General features: G+C 34.3%; 1 protein-coding gene and 1 long non-coding RNA gene across 2 annotated transcripts; one reads left to right on the top strand and one right to left on the bottom strand.

Moving 5' to 3' along the window:
• EMC7 (ER membrane protein complex subunit 7) lies at positions 1-21,624 on the bottom strand. Its single transcript, XM_051977011.1, has 5 exons — positions 21,291-21,624; positions 18,174-18,293; positions 14,255-14,393; positions 3,117-3,197; positions 1-492 (listed from the first exon to the last, which is right to left on the bottom strand). The coding sequence occupies exons 1-5, from the start codon at positions 21,521-21,523 to the stop codon at positions 340-342; spliced, it is 726 nt and encodes a 241-aa protein (XP_051832971.1). The 5' UTR covers positions 21,524-21,624; the 3' UTR covers positions 1-339.
• A 121-nt stretch (positions 21,625-21,745) lies between these two features.
• LOC127549185 (uncharacterized) lies at positions 21,746-24,034 on the top strand. Its single transcript, XR_007950533.1, has 2 exons — positions 21,746-22,117; positions 22,214-24,034. It is a non-coding gene; the product is annotated as an uncharacterized LOC127549185 (long non-coding RNA).
• The last annotated feature ends 519 nt before the right edge of the window (positions 24,035-24,553 follow it).

Below are 24,553 nucleotides of genomic sequence, written 5' to 3'. Positions count from 1 at the left end.
TTGTGTCTCTGGATTAAGACTTATTTTATTATACATAATGTATAGCACTTCATATAATTTAGTTTATTTATGTCATTCTCTACAGGGCACTGTAATTAATTCAGTGACATCGATGTTGATCTCATATGGTAAAGGATAGGATCTGGGTTATCTTCAGCGTACCAAGTACCAAACAGTTTAAATGAGCTAAAAAGTTACATCACATACAACAGTTGCAAGAGATCAACTTTCAGGTTGGTTCAAGTTTACAGTAGTTGCTTTGTGAAGTTCTCCCTCAAGACTTGGATGCCACCCAGTGTTGTCGAGTGTTTGTGCAAATGACAGTTTTGGACCACCTGACTACCTCCTTTTGCCAGCCCCACTTTTGCCTGTCTTACTGCTGCCACTGCTGGACTTGCTTGAGGATTTTGAAGAGAAGAGTCTTGTCATAAACTCTGAAACATCAGGCAGCTCATGGTTGGAATTCAACATGTTCATTGACTGCTCCATCTCCTGTAGGAAGACACAGCACAAGGACGTGAAAAGAGACACTTTTTAAGTTTACTCATTTTTGACATCTTCTACTAAGACATGAGTTCTTAACTTCTGTGTATGTCTAGACCCCTTATGGAGGTCTACAGATTCCTTAAAAAATGTTTTTAAAAGCATACAATTACAATAGAAATATAGTTATCAAAAAAAATTTTTTAACCTAATTCATGAACCCTGGGAGAAGAGCATTCAAACTAAACAAACAGATGAAGGCAATGGTATTTCACTGGTAAACAAAACTAAATAACTTTCACAGAAAGCCAATGTTCATATAAACTAATAATTTTCCAAAATCAAGATACACTGATTCACTCAAGTCATTAGTAATCATATTTTATGTTCCTTTTATGCCTTCTAACATTAAGCATATCATAGGCACACAATAAATATTTGCTGACTTGATTCAACTAATATTTTTTAACTTGTTCTCTGGATGCATAAAATTATTTTTTATCTATTAACATCTCAATCTGATGCTAAAAAGCAGCTAGTTAATATTGGGAAATTATCTCTTTACAAATTTCATTCAAGAAAGAAATCTATGATTATATGGATCCCCTCTGGAACAATGTGGATCTCTAAAGTTCCTTCCAACTTTAAATCTCCAAATCCTATGTTCTGAGTGACCTCATATTGTTCATTTGAAACAAGAGGCACCAAGAAATCTGTAACAGAAATAAGACAGGATAAAGGAGCATCAGAGATAATTATCCTTTAATCTTTCCTTCTCCTACATTGAGTCAATAATCTACAAAATATTAAGTTTTTTCATTAATATAATATGTTACTTACTAAAGGACATTTTTTTTTTACAAAGTCTTTTTGGAGGATATGTTAAAAAATAAGATTCTAATAGTGCAAATTTAGATTAACCTTGCTCATCTTAAAATAAAACTGACAAAACAAAACAAACAAAAAAAAATATTATTACTCCAATGTGTTCTATGACTTTTACCAAGATCTAACAAAGTCAGTAACATAAGAAATATTCAGAAATCTTAAGTATATGTGTGAAAATGATCTTAATTACTGCCCAAAGAACAAATGATTATGACCCAACCAACTTCAAAATCTTTTTGCCACAATAAATTTCCTTTTAAAGTAACCCAAAATATTTTAAGTAGTAAATCTTTGATTTTTAAAGTATTTTCATTTAGCAAATAATCAAAATTAATGCAATTTAATTGTTTAAAAAAAAAAAACCACAACTTTAATCTCAAAGGAAGAACATTCTCACTCCTCAATGATGATTTTCTGTCCCCAAAACAAAGGGTACTTCAAAAGAAGAGAGAACTGCCTTCTAGCTGCAAATTATAGTTAAATGGGATTTCTTCCTTTTCTGTTTAAGTATCATATAGATTAAAGGAGAAAGATCTGACTGAAAACTAAAAAAACAATTTTTATCTATATAAGATAGAAGTACCAGCCCTTAAAATATCAGGAAACAAATGGGTGCTAGCTTTTTTTTTAATGTCTGCTGCTAAAGCCTCAACTGAACTAACAACTCACATTTATACAATAGCTACTATGCCTGTAAGATTTGCAGAACATCCTCCTTATATTTGCTCTGCACATCACTGTGAAATAAGTGCTATTACCATCTTCACTTTTATCCACGAGAAAACTAAAGCTGATAGAGGTCAGATGGCCTGACCAAGGTCAAAGAAGTCAACAGGAGAGGATGTGAACTCAGCTCTTCTCTATCCAAGATGATCTCTTAGGTGTATAGCATTTTAATGTTCTCAAAACAATCCTGTGAGTTGGTGACATTGTCACAACTCCACTTTTCCATTATTCCATCCCTACCTCAGTCTTATGTCCCATTTCCAGTACTATCCTAAAAATGCCCTCTTTAAAAAGGTCAGAAAGGGCCTTTTAATAACCAAAAGACAATGAACATGTTCCTAATCCTCAACTTCTCTGACTTCTCTACAGCACCTGACATTAATGACTACCCTTCCATGCTTTTTAAAAGATGAATATAATTCACTTTTCCTGGCTCACTGTATAATTAGTTCTTTTTCTGCATTCTAAAGTTCTAGTCCCCCTGATCTGCCTCTTGACCCGCACACACAGCACTCAATCTACATTTTCCACACCCTTACAATCTCCCAGGCTTGGACTGCAACTCTGACTCACAGAATCCTTTTTTGTTCAAAACACAGGATAAACACTACTTTCTACATGAAGTTTTTCCTGATTTGGTGACATCCCTGACCCTAACGACCTTGAATTTAATTACTCTGTATAGGTACATGTTCTAACTTGACAGAAGGTAATGTCCTTGAGAGTAAAGAACATTCAATTTTCTGTATTTATATCCCCAGACCCAAGACAATGCCTGATCCATAAAAGACACTTAAAATTTGCTATCTGATCAATCAGTTGTCTTGTTTTCTTCCTATCTCTATAATTGTTTTTTTCTGGTTCCTCTTCTCTTGCCCACCAAGAACACAACATATTAGCCCAGTCTCACCTAATTTGTAAGCAGGACAAGGATGAAGTAAAAACCTAATGACTTTTTGGTGGCCTAGCTGTGAACAACTGGACATAATCAACAAGCTTTAACTGAGCAATTTCCTTACCCGTCTCATATCAGGATCACTTGTGTTGACAACTTTGGGCAGAAGCACAAATATCAGTAATGGAAGCACCATCATCATAACCTAGAGAAGATAAAACAAGAATTCAGAAAATTCTTCTGCCTAACTTAAACAACTTAACAATTACATGTATAAATTAAAATCAGAATCAAAACAGCAAAAAAAGTCTACAGAGTAAAACCAGCATCCCATAACCTCTCAAAAGATTATTTTCAGAATAAAAACTAATTAACTTTGGTAATTATTAAAATTCTCTCCAAAGCACTTTTCCAAATACCTTTGCTGATATAACAAAGTGTATCCTTTGATATTTTGTAACTTGTATGTGCATGTCTCATGCTCTAGAAGAGTGACTACAATTTTTTAGTCAATAACCTATGTTCAGATTGTTGGGGACATCTTGCCTCCTAAAGGTGCTATATGTTAGTGGGAATATGATGTAGTAGAAAACTTGGTTCAAATCTTACCCTTGGGATATCAAAAAATATCCTGACCATTCCAAGTAACTTAAACCTCTATCAGCATCAAGTTTCTCATCTGCAAAATGGAGATCTACCTTGTGGAGTTACTTCACAATCAAATGAGATAATAAGAAGTACTTTAAAGATTAAAACAAAATATGAGTATCAGTAATAAGTTATTCAAAATAATTTAAAGAATTTTACAACATTTTTAGGTATAAAAAAATAAAAAACAAAAAACCTCCAAACAGAGTTAGAAATCACTATTGCAGTCCTGAGAGCAAAAGAATATCCATCAGAGCTTGGCCCTGGCTCTGTTCATATTCCTAAATTCCTCACTTTATTCTATCTATATATGACCTCAATTAAAGGGAAGGCATGTAATGAGACAAGAAAGCAAGACACATTGCTGGATACATACCTTCCCTACAAAGGACTCTTCAAATTTTTTCCTTCTGGCTTCTGATCGCTGTACATATCACTGTATTCCTAATTGGCTATTTTTATATATATATATATATACATTTTTTTTTTTGGCATTCTAAGGCCCACTTTCTCCATAGAGCTCTCAGTAATTCTCCAAGGCTTATAATCTTATATCACTTATAAAATTTTAATTTGTATCTTATTTGTCTGTCCCCCTATGGTACATGCATAACTCACTGTATTGTTGGGAGGGTCAAATGAGTTAATGTTAAATACAGTGTTTCATAAAATCCAAAGTGCTATACTGATGTCAGATATTATTCTACTGCTGCTACTACTAGTTTGATCCCAATACTTACTGGCTTCACTTTCTAACCCGTCTTTGGCAGTCTTGTGACTCCAACTCCTAAGAGCTCATTATACCAGTAACAAATTTATCAATACCTGATCGATCTACTTTAGTCCTACCATAGCTCAGAACTTCCAAATTCAAGTGATTCACCAGCCTCAGCATCCCCCAGAAGCAGAACACATAGGCATTATCATGCCCATCAGGAACTGTTTTATTCATCTCTCTATTTCTTCTAGTACCTAGCATAGTATTCTTCAAGTGATAGACAAAAAGTATTTGATAAGTCAAATTCTCTGTTTTATAAAAAAGTGAGTTATTGTATTAATATTAGATTTAAAGAAAGTGGAATTCGATTTACTAATAGGAAGGCCATTTCAATTTATTATGGCGAATGTGAGATAATTCATTATGGTGACTCAGATGGCTGTATTTTCCCTAAAGAAGAAAAAGATATAATACACTGGTTCTTAAAAAACTACTAAGAGGCAGGAAAAAAGAAGATGAATTGTAAAGAGTTAAGATGTAGACTATGAAGTTGACAGAGGAATACTTTTCATTTTATCTACATCCTATGGGAACTAATTCAACGTCAGAGACCCTTAAAAATTAATTTTCCAAACCTGAACTTATTGCTTCAATATCCTGTCATTATGTTCCTAGTTAAAATATAACACTTAAGATTTATTTAGTCATTCCTCTGAAAACTTGACAATGCTCTATATATAAACACTCTAAGATTATTCAAATGAAAGTCTTATGAAATAACCCTTAGCACTATCTGCTATCTCTACTTCAGATTTAATCTCTCAGCTCAGTGAACACAGAAAGCTACTGTCCATAGAACTGTTTCACAAAGATGTAATGAGTTATATGGGATATGCCTGAACAGCTCCAAAATATAAAGTTAACTATAGCGGATTGCCTAAATATTTAATTTATTGTTTTTACAACATATATAATTCCAAGTTCATTCTCAATAACTCAATAAAGTTTGTAAATGTGCTCTTTTCTAGGCATATAGAAAGAACAAAAAGTTTTAAATAAAAATAAAAAACTGAATTGCTGTATTTTTAAATGTAGTAAGATTGTCTCCCAAATCAACATCATTGAATCTCTTTGAATTTAATGACACTGAAAGAAAGGAAAATATATACAACCTAATACAATTAAAGATACTTGAGATATAAATTAAAAGATAAGCAAAACTGGTACAGTGGCAATCTGTGATAAGAAATTTTAACTACTCTGAAAACTGGTTTCACATTGCTTTAAAAAAAAAAAAAACAGTTTGGGACAGCTAGATGGAGCAGTGGATAGAGCATCAGGTCAAGAGTCAGGAGGATCTGAATTTAAATCTGACCTCAAACATTTAACACTATCTAAGCTGTGTGACCTGAGTTCAACTCTGACTTCAAACATTTGTGTGACCCCGGGGCAAGTCACTTAACCCCAATTGCCTCACCAAAAAAAAACAAAAACAAAAACAAAAACAAAACCAACAACAACAAAAATGTGGTTGTAGGCAGCTTGATGACATATAAAGAATCAGGAGACAAGAGATTCTAGTCTGGGATATACGATTAATTTGCTATATAATCATGGTCAACTCACAGATCAGTTTCCCCTCTGTAAAATGAGAAGACTGTACTATATGATCTCAGTTACCTCTCTACATCTAATATGCTATATAAAAAAATCCTTAAATTGCTAGAAATTCCAGTTTACAAAAAGATTTTATTCAGGATTTAACTCTAATGAAAGCAAAACATAGTGATGATATGAAATTAAAGGAACCTTTGGGAAAAGTAGCTATTCCTGACACTTAAAATAAGGAACAAAATGTAAGATGTACACCTAAACTTCTCAACAAATTCAGAGGAAAAGAAGTAGCTATGATCCCATAGTTAGAAACACTAAAGAAGAAAGGGGGATTCTAACTCTATCTTCTGACTATACCTTTGCAAATGATCCCAATGAGAAATAAATACTGGAAATACACAAAGAACTACGTGTGGCTAAACAAGGAAGTTATCTAATGAACTTGGATTAAGAAAGCACATGAAAAAGGTAAAATTTTTAAAATAATATAACTTCATAAAACATGGAAGAGCAACGGAGGGGCGAAGAAGGGAACAGTCATTCTGGGGTATATTTTAACAAGAAGGAACCAGTTACTAAAATAGAAATGCTGGCTTTTTCAGGGAGGTGAATACTTTATTGTAGCGTATATATAAAGGAGAATAAAGATAGAAATGGTTGGTGTACATTCTAGATATTTCTTAGAATAGATTCAAAGAGTTCAGAAAAACAATAGGTAGGATTCAATGGCCTAATATTTTACAGGAAAGATTGGATGGTTCAATAGGAACAGGAAACTTAAAAATGAAATCCAAAGCATATAAGACAAAATAAACTTGCAATCAAAAAGAAGTAGCTGCTTTAAAAAACAAGCAAACAAAAAACTGTTGTGGCTGCACAGATGCCTTACTACATACATTTTTTAGAAGACATACACAGAATGGGGCAGTTAGGTAATGCAGTAGATAACTGGCACTAGCATCAGATCAACCTGAGTTCAAATCCATACTTAAGACACTTACTATGTGACCTAAGGCAAGTCATTTAATCTTGATTGCCTCAAAAAAATAATAAAAAAAGATATGCACAGAAGACAGAAGCAAGGATAAATAACTAAGACTGAATGCAAAGAGTAGCACATTGCTATAAGAACAGTAGTTAGGAGATATTCTTTAAAGCCCAAAATGAACTCTGAGTGGCAATGAATGCAATATTACAGACAATAATAAAAGGGTTTGTTCACTATTTGAGGGGCAAAAGGAAAATAAAATAATGAATGGTTCAATAATCAATGGTTATTATCAATGGATAGATAATAATAATGCTCAAACCTAAAAAGGAAAACTAATTTCCCTTTTGTTTTCTTTTTAGTATTATCTTTGGGTGAGAATGGACAAAACAAAAATGTTTAAACAGGAGTGGAATCTAAGACAAATGAGAAGTTAAAAAGCAAATTGCTACCTTTGATGAATTTAAATCTCCAGGTATAGAAAAACTACATCATATGAGCAGAGTCAGGAGAACACTGCACACTTTAACAATAGCATTGTATGGCAGATCAACTTTGATGGATTTTGCTCCACTCAGCAATGCTAAGCCAAGACAATTCTGAGAGACTCATGATGGAAAATTCTATCCACATCCAGAGAAAGAGTTTTAGTCTAAATACAGACTGAAGCAAACTATTTTCACTTTTTTGTAGTTTTTTCTTTCTCATGGTTTTCCCCCTTTGTTCTGAGTCTTCTTTCACAACATGATTAATATGGAAATATTTTCAATATAACTATATATAAGTAACTGAAAAAAAGAAAAAAAACTACATCATAGGATGCTGAAAGACTCAACAAATATGATCACCCCTGCCAACAAGATATGCTATAATATTAGGGAAACACAATGTCCAAATTCCCCAGAATGAGAGGAGTGAGGAGAAAGAAAACCACTGCTCCCTGTGAGCTTAATTCAAATTTCTAGCAAGATTTTAGGTTATCTCAAAGAGAATATTAAAATATATGTAGCAAAGTAAACAAAGAAACAATAATATGGTTTCAAGATCATGATGCTATGTAATTCACTATGAGGCAGATAAGTCCAAATAGCTGAAAAAAAAAAAAAAAAACCAGAAATATACAGTATATACAAAACGATTTATAGTAAATACTTTTTATGATAACAAAGAACTGGGGGGAGAGGAATGTGTCCACTGATTGAGGAAAAGTTATACAAGTTGTGGCATATGAATATGGTAATAAATTACTATGAACTGATATAGAATAAATAAAATAAACAGAACCAAGAGAACAATAAATACAAAGACTACAAGGCAAATGAAAAGATTACTAAAGAAAACCAATCTGAGTAATTGAAATAGCAATAAAAATTATGGAGAACAAAAAATTTTTCCTCTCCGGAGTCAGAGGACTATAAAACAAAACATTGCATGCAATGTCATATGTATTCAATGTAATTCAATGTCAAATGTATTCAAGGATTTTTGTTTACTTTTCTTTATTAGAAGAGAGAATTCATAGAGAACATTATGAAATGCAAAATGGATAATTTTGACTATATTAAATTACTAAATTTCTGTACAAACAAAACCAATGCAGCCAAGATTAAAAGGGAAGCAGAAAACTGGGGGGAAATTTTTTACATCCAAAGGCTTTGATAAAGGCCTCATTTCTAAAATATATAACTGACTCAAATTTACAAGAATATAGGCATTCTACAACTGATAAATGATCAAAGAATAGGAACAATTTTCAGAAACAGAAATTAAAGTCATTTCTATATATATGAAAAAGTGTTCTAAATCATTTGATTACAGAAATGCATATCAAGGCAATTCTGAGGTACCACTACACACCTCTCAGATTGGTTAAAATGACAAGAAAAGATAAAGATAAATGTTGGACAAGAGGTGGAAAACTGGGACACTAATACATTACTGGTGGAGTTGTGAACTGATCCAACCATTCTGAAGAACAATTTAGAACTATGCCCAAAGAACTTTCAAACTGCATATTCTGTGATCCAGCAGTATCTCTAGTGGGTCTATATCCCAAAGAGATCATAAAGAAGAGAAAAAGACCCACATGTGCAAAAATGTTTGTGGCAGCCCTTTTTATAGTGGCAAGGAATTGGAAACTGAGTGGATGCCCGGCAGCTGGAGAATGGCAGAATAAATTATGATATATGAATGTTATGGAATATTACTGTTCTATAAGAAACGATCTGCAGGATGATTTCAGAGAGGGGTGGAAAAACTTACACGAACTGATACTAAGCGAAGTAAGTAGAACCAAGCAAATGTTATACGTAAAAACAAGAAGATTATGTAATGATCAACTGTGATGGACGGTTCTTTTCAACAATTAGGTGATTCAGGTCAATTTCAATGTTCTTGTGATGAAGAGAGCCATCTGCATCCAGGGGGAGGGAATGAATGTAGATCACAACACAGTATTTTCACCTTTTTTGTTGCTGTTTACTCATTTGTTCTTTTCTCATTTTCTTTCCTTTTTGATCTGATTTTTCTTATGCAGCATAATAAATGTGAAAATATGTTTAGAAGAATTACACATATTTTACCTATACTGGATTGCCTGCTGTCTAGGGAAGGAGGTAGGGGATAAGGAAGGAGAAAAATATGGATCCCATGGTTTTGAAAGGATCAGTGTTGAAAACTATCTTTGCATGTATTTTAAAAATAAAAAGCCATTTTTTTTTAAGAGTTCAATGGGGAGGAGGAGGGGTGGGGAAGGGGAAGGCAATGTAGAAATTACTGTGATGTAAAAACAAAAGGCATTAATAAAATTTATTTACAAAAAAAATATCATGCGTTATGTAAGAGGTTATGCCACATTAACTTCATTTCCTTTTTTGGAGGGGATACTCTAGCTATAGAGTCACATTTGAGTAAGATACTGATGCTACTACTCTGCACAAGATAGAAAAATGTAGGCTAGGAGCAGCTTAAGTGGCACAGTGGACAGAGCACCAGCCCTGAAATCAAGAGGACCTGAGTTCAAATCTGGCCTCAGACACTTAACACTTCCTATCCATGGGACACAGAGAGAGAGAAAGAAAGAAAGAAAGAAAGATGTAGGCTAATTACATGTGGTAGACTTAGAAATGGTTGAGTAACTAAATCAAAAGAGTTAACTATTAATGGCTTGATGGCAATTTGGGATGCCTCTAAGATTCAGTCTATGTTTTGTCCACATAAAACCTCTATCACTAATTTTCATCTCTCATTCTCTACTTGCTCATTCCTTACTACCTACAAACACATCCTTGTCTCCCTTATCCTGAGATCCTATCCTACAGCACCCAGAATAAGCTAAATAAGTTATGTTCTATGTCCTTGATTCCACACTACATATAAACTATCATGTTCAGTGTTCAATGTCATATTTAAAAAAGGACAGAGACAAGCTGTAGTTCCTACATAAAAGAGTAACTAGAAAATAAGAGGATTAGAGGATCTGTTGAAGCAATTGAAAATAGTTATTCCAAAGGAAAGCCAAGAGGCAGAGGAAAGGTAGAAAGGAAGCAAGGGGAGATGAGAGTACTCTTCAAGTTATGTGAAAGGCTGTTATGTAGAAGTGAGATTAGATTTATTCTGTTTGGTCCTAAGTATGGGAACAGGTGTCCAAGACTAGAATGGATTTTTTAGGAGGGAGTGAGTTACTTTAGAAAGAGTCTTAACAAAGCTGCAAATGATATAAAGTGATACTACTGATGAGGGAATCAATAATCAAAACTATCTTGAACCCTACAATGATGGATAAAAATTTAGTAAGATGAATTCAGCAGGGATATAAAATCATAGCAACTAAAGAGTTAGAAATAACCTTTGAACTCATCTAATCCAACTCTACACTGCTGTATATAAACAGATAGATAGATACAAACACACAAAAAACAAGTATGAGAAGGCAAAAAGGTATATTGAAGATTTCTGGACTTGGAATCTGTAAAACCTAGGTTCAAATTTTGTTCCAATGACTGGCAAATCATGTTTGTACCTTCTTTGGACCTCAGTATTTCATCCATAAAACGAGAGGGTTAGTATAAATGAGGATTTCTTAAAATTTTTTCCATTCATTCCACTCCCTCACCCAAGAAATTTTTACATGAATCCATATAGATATATAAAATAAGTATGAAAATCAAACATTTAGTGATAATAAATCATAATTTCACAACCCCCACATTCAATTACCAAGATTACCAAGATTCCTAAGGGGTTCATGACCCACAGTTTAAGAAGCTGGAGGTCTAGATAACTTCTAAATCCATGATGAGGGACATCTGACCTAGCAATAATATATGTAAAAAAAAGACATGAAGAGTCTAGTTGACTACAAGCTTGATATGGCCAACAGTACAAATCCAGCGCTAAAAAAGCTAATGCGAGTAGGTAATGAGGAAACCAAATTATCACTCTTTGCAGATGATATAATGATATGTTTAGAGAACCCTAAAGAATCAACTAAAAAACTATTAGAAATAATCCACAACTTTAGCAAAGTTGCAGGATGCAAAATAAATCTACATAAATCAACAGCATTTTTATATCTCACTAACAAAATCCAACAGCAAGAGATCCAAAGAGAAATTCCATTTAAAACAACTGTCGATAGCATAAAATATTTGGGAATCTATCTGCCAAGGGAAAGTCAGGAACTACATAAGCAAAACTACAAAACACTTTTCATGCAAATAAAGTCAGATCTAAACAACTGGAAAAATATCAAGTGCTCTTAGGTCGAGCAAAAATAATAAAGATGACAATACTCTCTAAACTAATTTATTTATTTAGTGCTATACAATCAAACTCCCAAGAAGCTATTTTACTGACCTAGAAAAATAATAAAATTCATCTGGAAGAACAAAAGGTCAAGAATTTCAAAGGAATTAATGAAAAGCAAAAGAAGTCAGTCTAGCTATACCAGATCTAAAACTATATTATAAAACAGTGGTCATAAAAACCATTTGGTACTGGCTAAGAAATAGAGAAGTTGATCAGTGGAATAGGTTAGGTTCACAGAACAAAAGGGAAATGAATATAGCAACCTAACAAAATAGCTAATGAATATAGCAATCTAGTGTTTGACAGACCTAAAGGCCCCAGCTTTTAGGATAAGAACTCACTATTTGACAAAAACTGCTGGGAAAATTAGAAACTAATATGGCAAAAAGTAGGCATAGACCCCCAGCTAACATTGTATACCAAGATATGGTGGAAATGGGTTCATGATCTAGATATAAAGAATGATACTATAAACAAAATAGAAGAACATAGGATAGTTTATCTCTCAGATTTGTGGAGGAGGAAGGAATTTGTGACCAAAGAACTAGAGATCATCATTGATCACAAAATAGATAATTCTGATTATATTAAGTTAACAAATTTTTGTACAAACAAAACTAATGCCAACAAGATTAGAAGAGAAGCAATAAACTGAGAAAATATTTTTACATCCAAAGGACCTGATAAAGTCCTCATTTTTAAAATATATAGAGAACTAACTCAAATTTATAATAGTTCAAGCCATTTTCCAATTGATAAATGGTCAAAGGATATGAACAGACAATTTTCAGATGAAGAAATTGAAACTATATGTAGTCACATGAAAAGGTGCTCCAAATCACTACTAATCAGAGAAAAGCAAATTAAGAAAACTCTGAGATACCCACTACACACCTGAGACTGGCTAAGATGACAGGAAAAGATAATGACAAATGTTGGAGGGGATGTGGGAAAACTGGGACACTGATACATTATTGGTACAATTGTGAATGGATCCAACCATTCTGGAGAGCAACTTGGAACTACGCTCAAAAAGTTATCAAACTATGCATACCCTTTCATCTAGCATTGTTTCTATTGGGCTTATATTCCAAAGAGATCTTAAAGAAGGGAAAAGGACCCATATGTGCAAAAATGTTTGTGGGAGCCTTCTTTGTAGTGGCAAGAAACTGGAAACTGAGTGGATGCCCATCAATTGGAGAATGACTGAATAAATTATGGTATATGAATGCTATGGAATACTATTGTTCTGTAAGAAACAACAAGCAGGATGATTTCAGAGAGGCTTGGAGAGACCTACATGAACTGATGCTAAGTGAAATGAGCAGAACCAAGAAATCATTATACACGGCAACAACAAAACTATACAATGATCAATTGTGATGGACATGGCTCTCTTCAACAATGGGAACAAAGCATGGAACACAACATAGCACTCTTACTCTCTGTTATTTGCTTGCATTTTGTTTTCTTTCTCAGTTTTTCTTTTCTTTCCTTCTTGATCTGATTTTTCTTGTGCAGCAAGATAAATGTATAAATATGTGTATATGTATTGGATTTAACACGTATTTCAATATATTTAATATGTATTGGACTACCTGCCAGCTAGGGGAAGGGGTGGGGAGGAGGGGAAAATTTGGAACAAAAGGTTTTGCAAGGAAAAATTACCCATGCACATGTTTTGTAAATAAATAAACAAACAAACAAACAAAAAATAAAAATAAAAAAGCTAATGCAATTTTGGCTGAATTAATAACAATATACTAGCCTATCACAGAATAGTTCCATTTTTATCATCTGTTTATCAGAGATTTTGTGTCTTATTTTAGTTGTTACATTTTAAAAAGGACACTGATAAAAACTGAAGAGAAATGTGACCATGTTAATAAAAGATCAGGACATTGTACTGTACAAAAAATGACTGACAAAAATCACTGAGAAAATTTGGTTTGGTAAAGAGATAACTAAAGAGAAACATGACACCTCTCTTAACATTGTGGAAAGTTAATATGTGAAAAAGCAGAACTAGGGTAGAAGTTATAGGATAGCCAACTCAAGGAAATAAAGAATGAACAATCAAGGCTCTGTTACAATTTAAAAAGATTGCCTTGTGAAGCAGTATGCTCACCATCATTGGGAGTATTCAATCAGAGGTAGGATGACCATCTGTTGTAAAAGGGATTCCTAAACTGTGTAAAAGGTTGTTCTAAATGATCTCTAAGATCCCTTCTAAAAGAGATGCTACAAAAAGCAAACACACACACAACCACTATGCTACTTTTCATGCAAAGTAATTCTCCATTTCACTTCTCATGCCCAAATCACTATTTTCCCTTAGTTAACACTCTTTGAAATCAACCCTCATTACCAAAAGTTTTGACCTTAGTTATCTATGTGACAACTAAGAAATATTCATTTCTGAAAACTGCAACCTAAAAACTAGCTCAGAATTTAAAAAGATGTTCAGTTTTGTAATAATACATACCATTGGATTCATCAGAAAATCCGTCCAACCCCAGGATTCCCTTTTTATAAAGTAGGAAGGTGGACCAGAAGATTTCATCTGAAGAGGATAGGGTAACCTGACCACTTCTGATGTCTTAATGTAATTAACATATCTTGCTCTGGTGAAACAACAATAAGAAACAACTGAATAATTCTACAAAAATATAGCTAGTTCAAAAAATCCTAGTATTAATGATGCCTTACATTTAAATAGCAAACACTTTACAGTGCTGTCACACCCACACTTTCAAATATATATTAAAGCAACCTTTTTTTTTTTTAAAGTACCAAATATTTAAGCATATTGTCATAAAGAATACTGGAGTAAGTCAAGAAACATAAATCTTGGTCTCAATCATAACTAATTAGCTATGTGACCTTAGCTGAATTACTGCATATTTTTGGTGTTCAAATTCCTCTTCTCAAAAAATAAGTTATTCTTCTCCATGAACTTTAGGGTCTCTTCAAGTGCTGACAATCTATAGTGTAATTAAATGACTTAGTAAGTCATTTAAACTTTCTGGACCTTTTTTTCTTATACATAAAATGTAGAAATTGAACTAAATCTCTAGTGTTCCTTTCAGTTTTAAAGTTTTACATTTCCACATTTATATTTAATATTTTACCACCACAGGCTTTTAAACAATTTATTTGTTCATTATGTGGATAACAGGTATATCTGATCTTCAATGCAGTATTACACAAAAGCCTTAAAATCCAAGAAAAAACATTCAGGAATAGGAAAATTAAGTTGTATTAATTTCTACTCAGATACCATCATATGTAACCAAAATGTCAAATATATGTTAAAATTTACTTTTATGCAAATTAACATCATATATAATCATTTCTATCTGCTTAGTTCCCAGAGTTATCACAGTGATGAAACTATATAGGCAGAGATTATCATGATAAAATACTGTTAATACATACACACAAAAAAAAGTCTAATAAGAAGATTTCTAAACCTCAACCACTAAGCCTTCATTTAGCTAATATCTGATAAAATAATCAGTTGCCACAGAATCCATACTCTAAAACTAATAATCCGTGCAAAAGCTACTTTGCTGATGAATATGTAATTAACTTTGTTCATCAAGAAATCACATAAAATGGTGTGACAGTAAGATTACTTTTAAAAGATGTCCTTGCTGTTGATCAACTGTGGCTGAAAATTTTAAATTTGATTTGTTTTGCAAAAACTGTGTTAGCATTTGATAGGAGTTTAAAAATTGGGATTTTTTTGGTTATGAGTGTTCCAGGTTACTCATATATTATTGATCTTGAAAGAGGTGCTATCCTCAGATATGATTCTTATTACATGCAAAGTTAGAGGAAAAAACCTCAGGAGATAAAAACACAGAGAAGGGAATCCTCTGGCTTCAAATACTTCTGCTACAAAAGTTTCTTTAAAGGCTTAAGGAACTACTGTATATATGTTCTTAGGGCAATACCATTTACTAGGAAAGGTTAAAAGCTGAAGGCAAAGCAAAGAATCAATTCAAACAAACTTCCCTTCAATGTGGAAATTCAAAAAGCAACTAATATAATTTAGTTTTTCTGTAGCTACATGTAGTACCTTTTAGAATCTATCTGGGTCATTTTTTAGGAACAGTTTCTTCTTGATGTGGATCACCAAATAGCTTAACATTTTGTTAACTTTTACAAATGTCTTTTTTCTAACCATCTTTGCTTAACTCTTCTTTTCCATTTGTAATCTGATTTCCCCTTCCATTTCAATTTAAATTTGCTATCTCCTGCTTTTTTTTATCCCCCAAATTTCCAGACACCTTTGGAAAATACTGATATAAACATATTTATTATGTTTATAGCCCGAATATTTCCTAACCTATTACCAAAGAAGAATCAAAAACTCTATCTTGAAATGGCTGGAGTAGGTATCTATTGAATTCTACAGGAATTTTGCTCTTATTACCAAGGACTAACATTTCATTAAAATTAAAGAGCTATATTAAGATACTTAAATACAGAATAGGTCTAAGGACAAAAATATCAGTGCAGCTACTAATTTCAGAATTAGCCATCAGGAAGAACTCTTCATCTCAAATAAATAAAACACATTAAAATAATCTATGAAGTATTTTGAAAAACATGAAATTAAGAATATGTGACATCATATTAAAATATTCAGTCAAGCATACTAGCAGTGCATAAAGTTATTTTTCAACTTCTGTATTTTACTATTTTTTAAAATAAATAAGTCTATCTATGAAGCTGGAAACAAATTATATGCTCAACAACTGGGAAATAACTAAGATATTGACACATACATGATAAGATACGTTATGCTGTAAAGAACAACAAATATGGACACCAAGAATCATGGTAGGATCTGAATAAAGCGATATAGGAACAAAGAAATCAGAACCAAAATAATATACACGACTACATTATATAGTAATGAAGTTAACGTAAATGAAGACCAAAGGTAATTAAACTATGGTCAAATATAACAGACAATGTTAGTTCCAAATTACTAAAGTTAAAACTATATCCTTCATTTCCCATTAGAAATAGTATGATTTTCTCAGTGCTCAAGGTAACTAACGTTATAAGCTGGAAAATAGATGCCAATCTGCAATGGTAAAGGAAGCTCTTTCACTCAGAGCCCCCTATTGCTGATGCTAACACAGGTCTGACATTAAAATAAAATTATTAAAAAGAAACAGTAAAGCATAAAAAGGAAAGTTGTATTTATTGTAGGAGATAATAACTGTATTAGACTATTTTGCTTAGCTGTCTTTTTTAATGGAAAGGTTCCGTTGAGTATTTATTGGAAAGTGATATGCTAAAAATATATTAATAAAAAACTAATGCTGCATGACAGCTCAAATACAATGAAACTTTTCAGTTTTGGTCCAGACTTATGATTTAATTTAAGATTCCAGGTTAGGAACTTCCAGCAGGGACACTTACTTTTTATAATTATAGATATTTAACTATTTTGCATCTTATGATCTTAGAGAGCTGCTTGAGTCAGAGAATTTAAATAATTTTTTGGACAGAAAACAGATTTTTGCCCAAGGTCACACAATCAATAGGTACCAAAGGCACAGACTTAAACCAAGATCTTTCTTACTCTAAGGCAGGTTTTTGGTCCACAATACTATCCTGCTTCTCAGAAAAGACATTGCTACTTGGAAACTTGTCCATATTTACTGATCAGAAATTAGACAGTCAGCTAGTCAAAGAACTGAAACAGAAAAAAACCAAAAATCTATACTTATAAACAAAGTCCAAATACTAGGAACACTACATTTCTCACTTCAACCATCACACTTTCCTTTCTTTTATGCTTGTTCTTCTTGTGAGGGCTTCTGGTTTATGGCAAAAACTCTAAATTTATGGTATCAATTAAATAATCTAGATTAAGGAAAGAACTGGACAAAGCTCTAAGGCATCAAAACATTAAACAGTCATGAAGGGCATTGGCAGCATTTACCCCTGGCAAATAGCTGATAGTTATTTTCCAAGTACAAATTAACTTTTATTTTCAATTTTAGCAAATATCACAAGGGGTAAACTAATGTGGTTATAAAGGAAAGGTGCTTATGGAAGATATAAAAAAAAAAATGACATCTTAACTAAAAGTTCAACAAACAAGTTTTTGAATAACTTCAGCTCGTTTGTGTTCTTTAACCAATACATAGCACTTGAACATATAAAAAATAAATCCAGTTTAGACCAAAATAGAAGGTAGTTCAACAATAGAATTTCAATAATGTAACACACTAGAAATACAAGGTTCTTTTAGGGTTTTTTGTTTTTATAAACCTAGAATCTCAATAAGACATATTGCCTCGATCTTAATAAAAACCCACGAGGATATAATGAAATGTTCAAAAGCCCTTAAAAGAAATACCACCAGGAAATCTCACCTCATTTTTCCTTTTGAAGTGATATCCACCCGGACAGGGTCAAACCTATAAGCTGGGGATATAACTTCTACAACATAAGAACCAGAAGGTATATCATGAACCACAAAACTTCCATCTGTCCTGAAAAAATAAAAATCATTTTCAATCACTTTTATTCAATAACTTATTCTTTACTTGAACTTAAAAACATTTTTAAAATTTCTATCTCAAAGTTATTTCAAAAATCATACCAAAATCAAATGGCAAATACCTGCTCAATCATTCAAGTTTCTCCAATTACAAAATGAAAATAAATATCATCTGCTTCTCAGGAGGATAAAAATTAGTAAGGACTTTTGTAAATGCCTATCACATGAAAGAGACTGGTTAACTATGGTTATCTATCCTAATGAATAGGTAACTGAAAACTATAAATAATTCTAATCATTTGGGTCACTGTAGCAGCTGGGAATCTTATCATAGAAAGGAAGGCCATGGCCCCAAAATAAGTACAATTCCCTGAAAGATAACTACAACTGCAGAGTGAAAGAACAATCCTGTTTTTTCTGGAAAATGGAAAGTGAGAGGATCTACCAAAGCAGCAATGGTACAGTCCTATTATATACAGAAGGGATGAAACTCTTATCATATTACTAGTCTTCACATTCTCAAATCTCTTTCAGAAGACTAGATGTCTAGGTTATTTAGCAGGCTATATATAATAAAATGAATATTGGATTAGGAAGTTTGAGTTAAAGTCTCAACTCCATATCCTCAGTAAGTGATCTGAAGTAAATCATTTAACCATTCTAAGCCTCAGTTTTCTCATTAGTAAAATGGGGACAATATATATATTCTATCTCATAACATTTTTTCAAATGGTATAGTAAATATTAAAAAAAGTAATACAAATGGGTATGGTAAATGGTATGATAAAAAGTATTTAAAAAAATATAAAGCAGTATACAAATATAAAATTCAAATAATCAACGGACACATTCAGAAATTATAAATTATACAAAATAGTAACTATGAATTAAGTAAAACAAAACGTACTGGATTCATTCTAAAACAAAAAATGATAAAAACCATATTTGAAAAGAAAGTTATGTTTGAGGGAAAGGTTTTATTAATTGAAAAAATAAACACAATCTTTATTTATTGATTCCTATTATTAGAATATGACTAATTACTACATACATTTGCATATACTATAATATTAACCATTTCCAAGATATCCATTAATAAATGGCAAGACAAGTATTCTCCTTGCTACTTCAAACTAAAGACCAAAACAGGTTATTAGTAGTTTCACCTTTCTTAAAAATTTCTCTCAAGTTTAAACTAGCAGAAAGCTGGAGAATAACTGCAAATTAATACAATAAAAGGAAAATTAGAATCAAGTATTATAAGAAACAAATCTCTCTGCCAAAGGTGATTCTGTTAAGGAAAAATTTGATGATTTTAAAAAACAAAACAAAAAAAGCCTCCAATAGTAGTAATGCTTACATTTATTTCCTACGTTTTAAGTACAAAGCAAAGAAATGTGTCAGAAAAATGTTAGGAGGGAGATATCAGCTTCTACAGATTATAAAAGCTTGTGAAAAGTATTAACAGTTGACACTTAGATGGTTGCTCACCTAGGCCAGATGAGAATCCCCCTCACTCCAGAATTGGAACTAATAATTACTAATTATTATTAATCCTGAAAGAAATGTTATTTCCAAAAGATGGATGAGTTGTCACATCCTGAGAAAAATAGCAAAAATCTGGAATTTAAACTAGATATTTTGAAGTCTAGTTAAAGTATTACAGGACCATAGATGGAAGGAAAATCAGAAGCCTTCTACTCCAGTGTCCTTATTTTACAGAAGAGGAAATTAAGGCCCACGGAGGCTAAGTGATTTGCCTAAAGTCCCACAGCCAGAAAAGCTCAAAACCTGAATCCAAGAGCTGACTCCAGAGCCAGTCTTTCCATTGTTTTCTCCTTTCTATTCCTATTATACTCCAAGCCTAATTTTTTAAAAAGGCAATTCTTCAGAAGAAAGATTTTGTCTTCAAATTTTTTCACCTTATATTTTCGCTTTTTAACAGGAGACATAAAGAGCTATTTTTTTTTTTTTTTACTCTCTTGCATTACTAAGTCTGAAAAGCAAGATACTGAAGCACCAGAGCACAAAGAAATCTGACAGGAGCACACATGCCATTCATTTATGATATCTTTGGCAGCTGCCTGATTTGGCCTCAATGTCAATGCTACATGAAACAGTTCTGCTGTAAATCTCCTTTGTGGATTCAAAAGCGGAAAAAAGGACAATTCAATCCCACCCCCACTCCACCCTATCCCCTTCTAGTAAGAGATGTTTTGATTAGAGGTTTCAGATCTCATTAATTTTAGCTGCCATAGATAGCCAGCCTAGCAATGTAGTCAACAAATGTCCCTTGAGAACAGCTTCATAATTTCATTAATTCTCAGCAGAGAAACTGGAAAAGCTGAAACAAGGGCTGAGGTCACATCAGGAACAGGAGGCAAAACTTCCATTTGAAGAGGGAAAAAAAAAGCTTAAGAACTTTGCATCCATCCGGGAATCGGAAGGACCCGAGTTCAAATCGGCCTCAGACACTTTGACCTTTATTAGCTGAGTGATCCTGGGCAAATCACTTAACCACGTCTGCCTCGCAAAAAATAAAAATAAAGATTATAAAGCCCAACAAAAGTGAAGTGCAGATAGCGTCTAAAGTTGACCTGTCCATACTGGCCAGCCCAGCTAAGTGTCAGTTTTGCTTAGAGAAGGGGGGGAGGGGGAGTAAAAATTGGATTCATCCGCTACTTGAGTATCCACCGTTACCACCTAGGGAACGGGACAGATAAAGGCAGTAACCCTAGCGGTGCTTCCCCCGGGATGCTTCCGTCAAGCTCTTCCCAAAGGCCCCGTCACCCGCTCCCTCCAAGAGGCTTCCCCTTCCTGTGACATGGGACTCGACTCGGCTCGGAGACTGTGGAGACCCCCATCCCACTCAGCGTAGCCACTGGCAACGACGCAGGCGCTCAGTAAGGGCTGCAGGCCGGAGCTCGGCCATGACACAGCCCGGGGCCTGGCCCCCATCTACCCGCTTCCACACAGATGTGACACTTACTTGAGAAAGCCTACATGCTCCTCACCGTCCACCAATACTCGGGCCCCGGAGATCCAGTCCTGTGGCTTCACTCCCGGCACCACTGCCCGCCCCTCGATCTTAAAGCGCTCCCCAACGCCGCTCCCGCTCCCGCCAGGCCCCTCGGAGGCTGCCCCCACCCCCTCCGAACCCTGAGAAGAAGCGGGCAGTAAGAGCAGCAGGACCGAGACGAGACCCCACTGCACGGCAGCCATGACAACCGTACTGGGGGCGGGGGGGAGGCAGGCCGGAAGCACCGACCTCTCTCTACCTCTCTCCTACCGGTGTCCCGGCAGCCTCAGTCAGCCGGCTAACTGACGTCATCACCCTGCACCGGAATTTATCCGGCGACTAGAAAAAACGACGCGGGAAAAAGAATAGATCTACCAGGGATTAATCTGGCGGAAGTAGAAGTGGAGTAAAGGGATAAGTAGCTCTTTTCTGTCCTTTCCCCATCACACCGGAAGATGTTCGGTGGGAGTGAATCACATGGTGCGGGAGGGTCTGCAGATGAAAAGAGAGGTTGGCTGGAGCAGAGATCGTTTTTGCGATCCGGTGCCTCGGGAATGGCAGGAGTTAATTATTCAAACATTAAGTAGCATTGGTGTCTTGGAGCCTCGGAGGTCACACTATTTGGGGCTAGGACTAGGGCAGTTGACTTCTCCAGTGCAGGCCTCCTTGCTCTCACCACATAGCTCAGTTTACGTACACACAACCCTATAAAGTTCACGGAGCGATTTATTTCCGGAAATAGAAAAGTCTAGAATAATCTGTACCCAGTGCATAGAATAAAATCCAGGATTACAGAGGTAATCAATTATATTGAAATAATGGTCATCAATGTCTTAGGTTTTTTTGTTTTTTAAGTTCAAGGCCTCTTTCATTAGACTCTTCTTATACCCTAGTTCTCTGATTCTCAGCAGAAGAGTGACATTGGCTTCTCCACGAGTCAGCTCTGAATGAACATTTTTGCCTGCTGTTCCAGATTCCTAAAAGATTCCCCAGCTCCCACACCCCCTTCTCTACCTCCCAGCTTCCCTGATTTCATTCAAATCCATCTAAAATCCCATCTTCTACAAGAAGTCCTCCCTTAATGCTAGTGCCTTCTCTCTCCTGATTAACCGTTTGAAAGAGATTCTTTGGTTTATATCTCAGTTTTCTCAACTGTATGAGGATCAAATAAAATGTAAAGCACCTATCTATATAAATATTATTACTGTTTACTGACTGACTTGGAACTCCAGGTTATGAACTGTGGCGGCGTTCTTCTCTTCTTTAAAATAATATAAAGGTTCTCTCTGGGAGCAGGTTTCTTGGGGAGGTTTTCTGGAGGCAGCTTTAGTTTCAGTTAAAAGTAATAATCACCCAAATGCAGCCAGGTGCTAAAAGTTCAAACATTTATTTCTTATCCCTTTCCAAGCCCAGTTAGCTTTCTTAGAGGTCTATATTTCTGCTTGGTTCCAAGAGCTCTTGCTGTTGTCCTTTGCCTCTGCTTTCTTCAACCTCCAGCCAGCACCAAGGTAGGAGATGGAATGATTATCTCTCTTTGGCTCCAGTCCTCTGTCTTCTCGGAGTCTGACTCCGAGCTCTTCCGAGTCTGTTTTTGGCTGAGTTTGTCCCAGTATAAATATGCATATAAATGCAGGATACTGAATATAAACCAATCATTGTATCACTAGGGATGTTGTAACCATAATTTGTTGTATTTGTAATAATGTTGTTATAAGATTAAATCAGTCATACTGAACTTAAGAGAACTATTAATCACCATGCTAAACTAGATAACCACGGTCTTATGGATTTCACTTAGTTAACACCTTGTAAGAATTCTTGTTTCAAGTACAGAGTTCTGGCCCATTTCAAACTTAGTGAAAGATGAAATGTGAGAAGGCATTTCCTTACCTCTCAGTTCTTTGCCTAGGTGGAGGGACTGTGGGTATGGAATATTACATATGTCAGAATTTTCTAACACTTTAGTTGCTTTTGCTGAACTTATTTTGTTTCCTCTTTTTTGTTTTTGTTACAAAAAGGATGACTCTGGTAGCATTAGGATGGATACATTGTTATTAAAAAAAAAAAAAAAGACCAATAAAATTTTATTAAAGAAAAGAAAATGTCTATTACTAGTGGGAGAGTCATTTGTATGTGTATTTGCATGGAGTTAAGTAAATCCAAACACTTCCTGAGAACAATGAAAAGAAGTTTTGAAGAAGGAAAAAGTCCAAGGAGCAAAGGACAAACTTCTCTTTTATCCTTCAAATATTCCTAGGTCATACTACAGAAATTCCCTTTACTTTACCTTCCTCACTTGCTGTAGGAAGTGATTATTTGATAAATATCCAGGAACATAGGTTAAATTCGATAGCCTAGCTTACCTATGCAAGGCAAGGAAGGTATAGATTGTTTAAGATTTTGCAAATTCTAAGTACACAGTTTAGAGGGAATGTTGATCTTTACAAGACCTCTGATTTTTGGGACAAGAGGAACAATTTATGTTGAAGAGCAGTGAAAAGTAGAAGGGCAAAGGTTATTGCTAAGATTATATTCAGAGAGAGCAGAATTTGGAAAGGGAGATGGGAGTACAAAGATTTAGTAAAAAGAAAACCATATTTGAGATTAAAAGAATTGTTGGGTCACTTTCTTGGCAAAGGTACTAGAATGATTTGCCTTTGCCTTTTTCCAGCTCGTTTTACAAATGAGAAACTGAGACAAAAAGGGTTAAGTAACTTTCCTAAAGATTATGTAGCAATCAACTATAATAGACTTGGCTCTTCTCAGCAATTTGATGATCCAAGACAATTTCAATGAATGGGATAGAAAATGCCAGAGAGAACTGTGGAGACTGAATGTGGATTGAAGCATAGTGTTGTGTGGGGTACGGGGACCCTAACCCAAAATTGACTACTAGGAGACCTCTCAAAGTGAAGGTAGGAAGTTTTATTAGAATCTCAGGAGAAGCTGGCAGTCCCCACTCCTGGGAAGTCCACAACAAGGAGGCTGATTTATAGAAGCTGGAGCTTGTTTAATAAGCAAATTACCCAACCCCTCCCAAAGAAACCCCCCTTATGCAAAGCTTTTACTCTTGATTGGTTCTTGGGGTTACTTTTCCCTTATATGGCCGGTAGAGTGATAATGGGCCAACTAGAAATGAAATAACTATACAAAAAGTTTTGTTTCTTCAAAATCACATGATTTCTAGGAAATCAAAACTGAGACTTAAGGTTTCACATACTTTAGCAGATAAT

The sequence above is a fragment of the Antechinus flavipes genome, chromosome 2 (assembly GCF_016432865.1).
Source record: "Antechinus flavipes isolate AdamAnt ecotype Samford, QLD, Australia chromosome 2, AdamAnt_v2, whole genome shotgun sequence".
Lineage (NCBI taxonomy): Eukaryota > Metazoa > Chordata > Mammalia > Dasyuromorphia > Dasyuridae > Antechinus > Antechinus flavipes.
This window is presented reverse-complemented; position numbering and strand designations above follow the sequence as displayed.

What these genes read in the sequence shown, in the direction of transcription:
- EMC7 (XM_051977011.1), bottom strand. Translation starts at nt 21,523, where the DNA reads ATGGCTGCCGTGCAGTGGGGTCTCGTCTCGGTCCTGCTGCTCTTACTG. An exon ending in GAGCATGTAGGCTTTCTCAA is followed by an intron (nt 18,294 to 21,290) that starts GTAAGTGTCACA and finishes TTATTTTTTCAG; the next exon opens with GACAGATGGAAGTTTTGTGG. An exon ending in ATTTTCTGATGAATCCAATG is followed by an intron (nt 3,198 to 14,254) that starts GTATGTATTATT and finishes TATCTTCTCTAG; the next exon opens with GTTATGATGATGGTGCTTCC.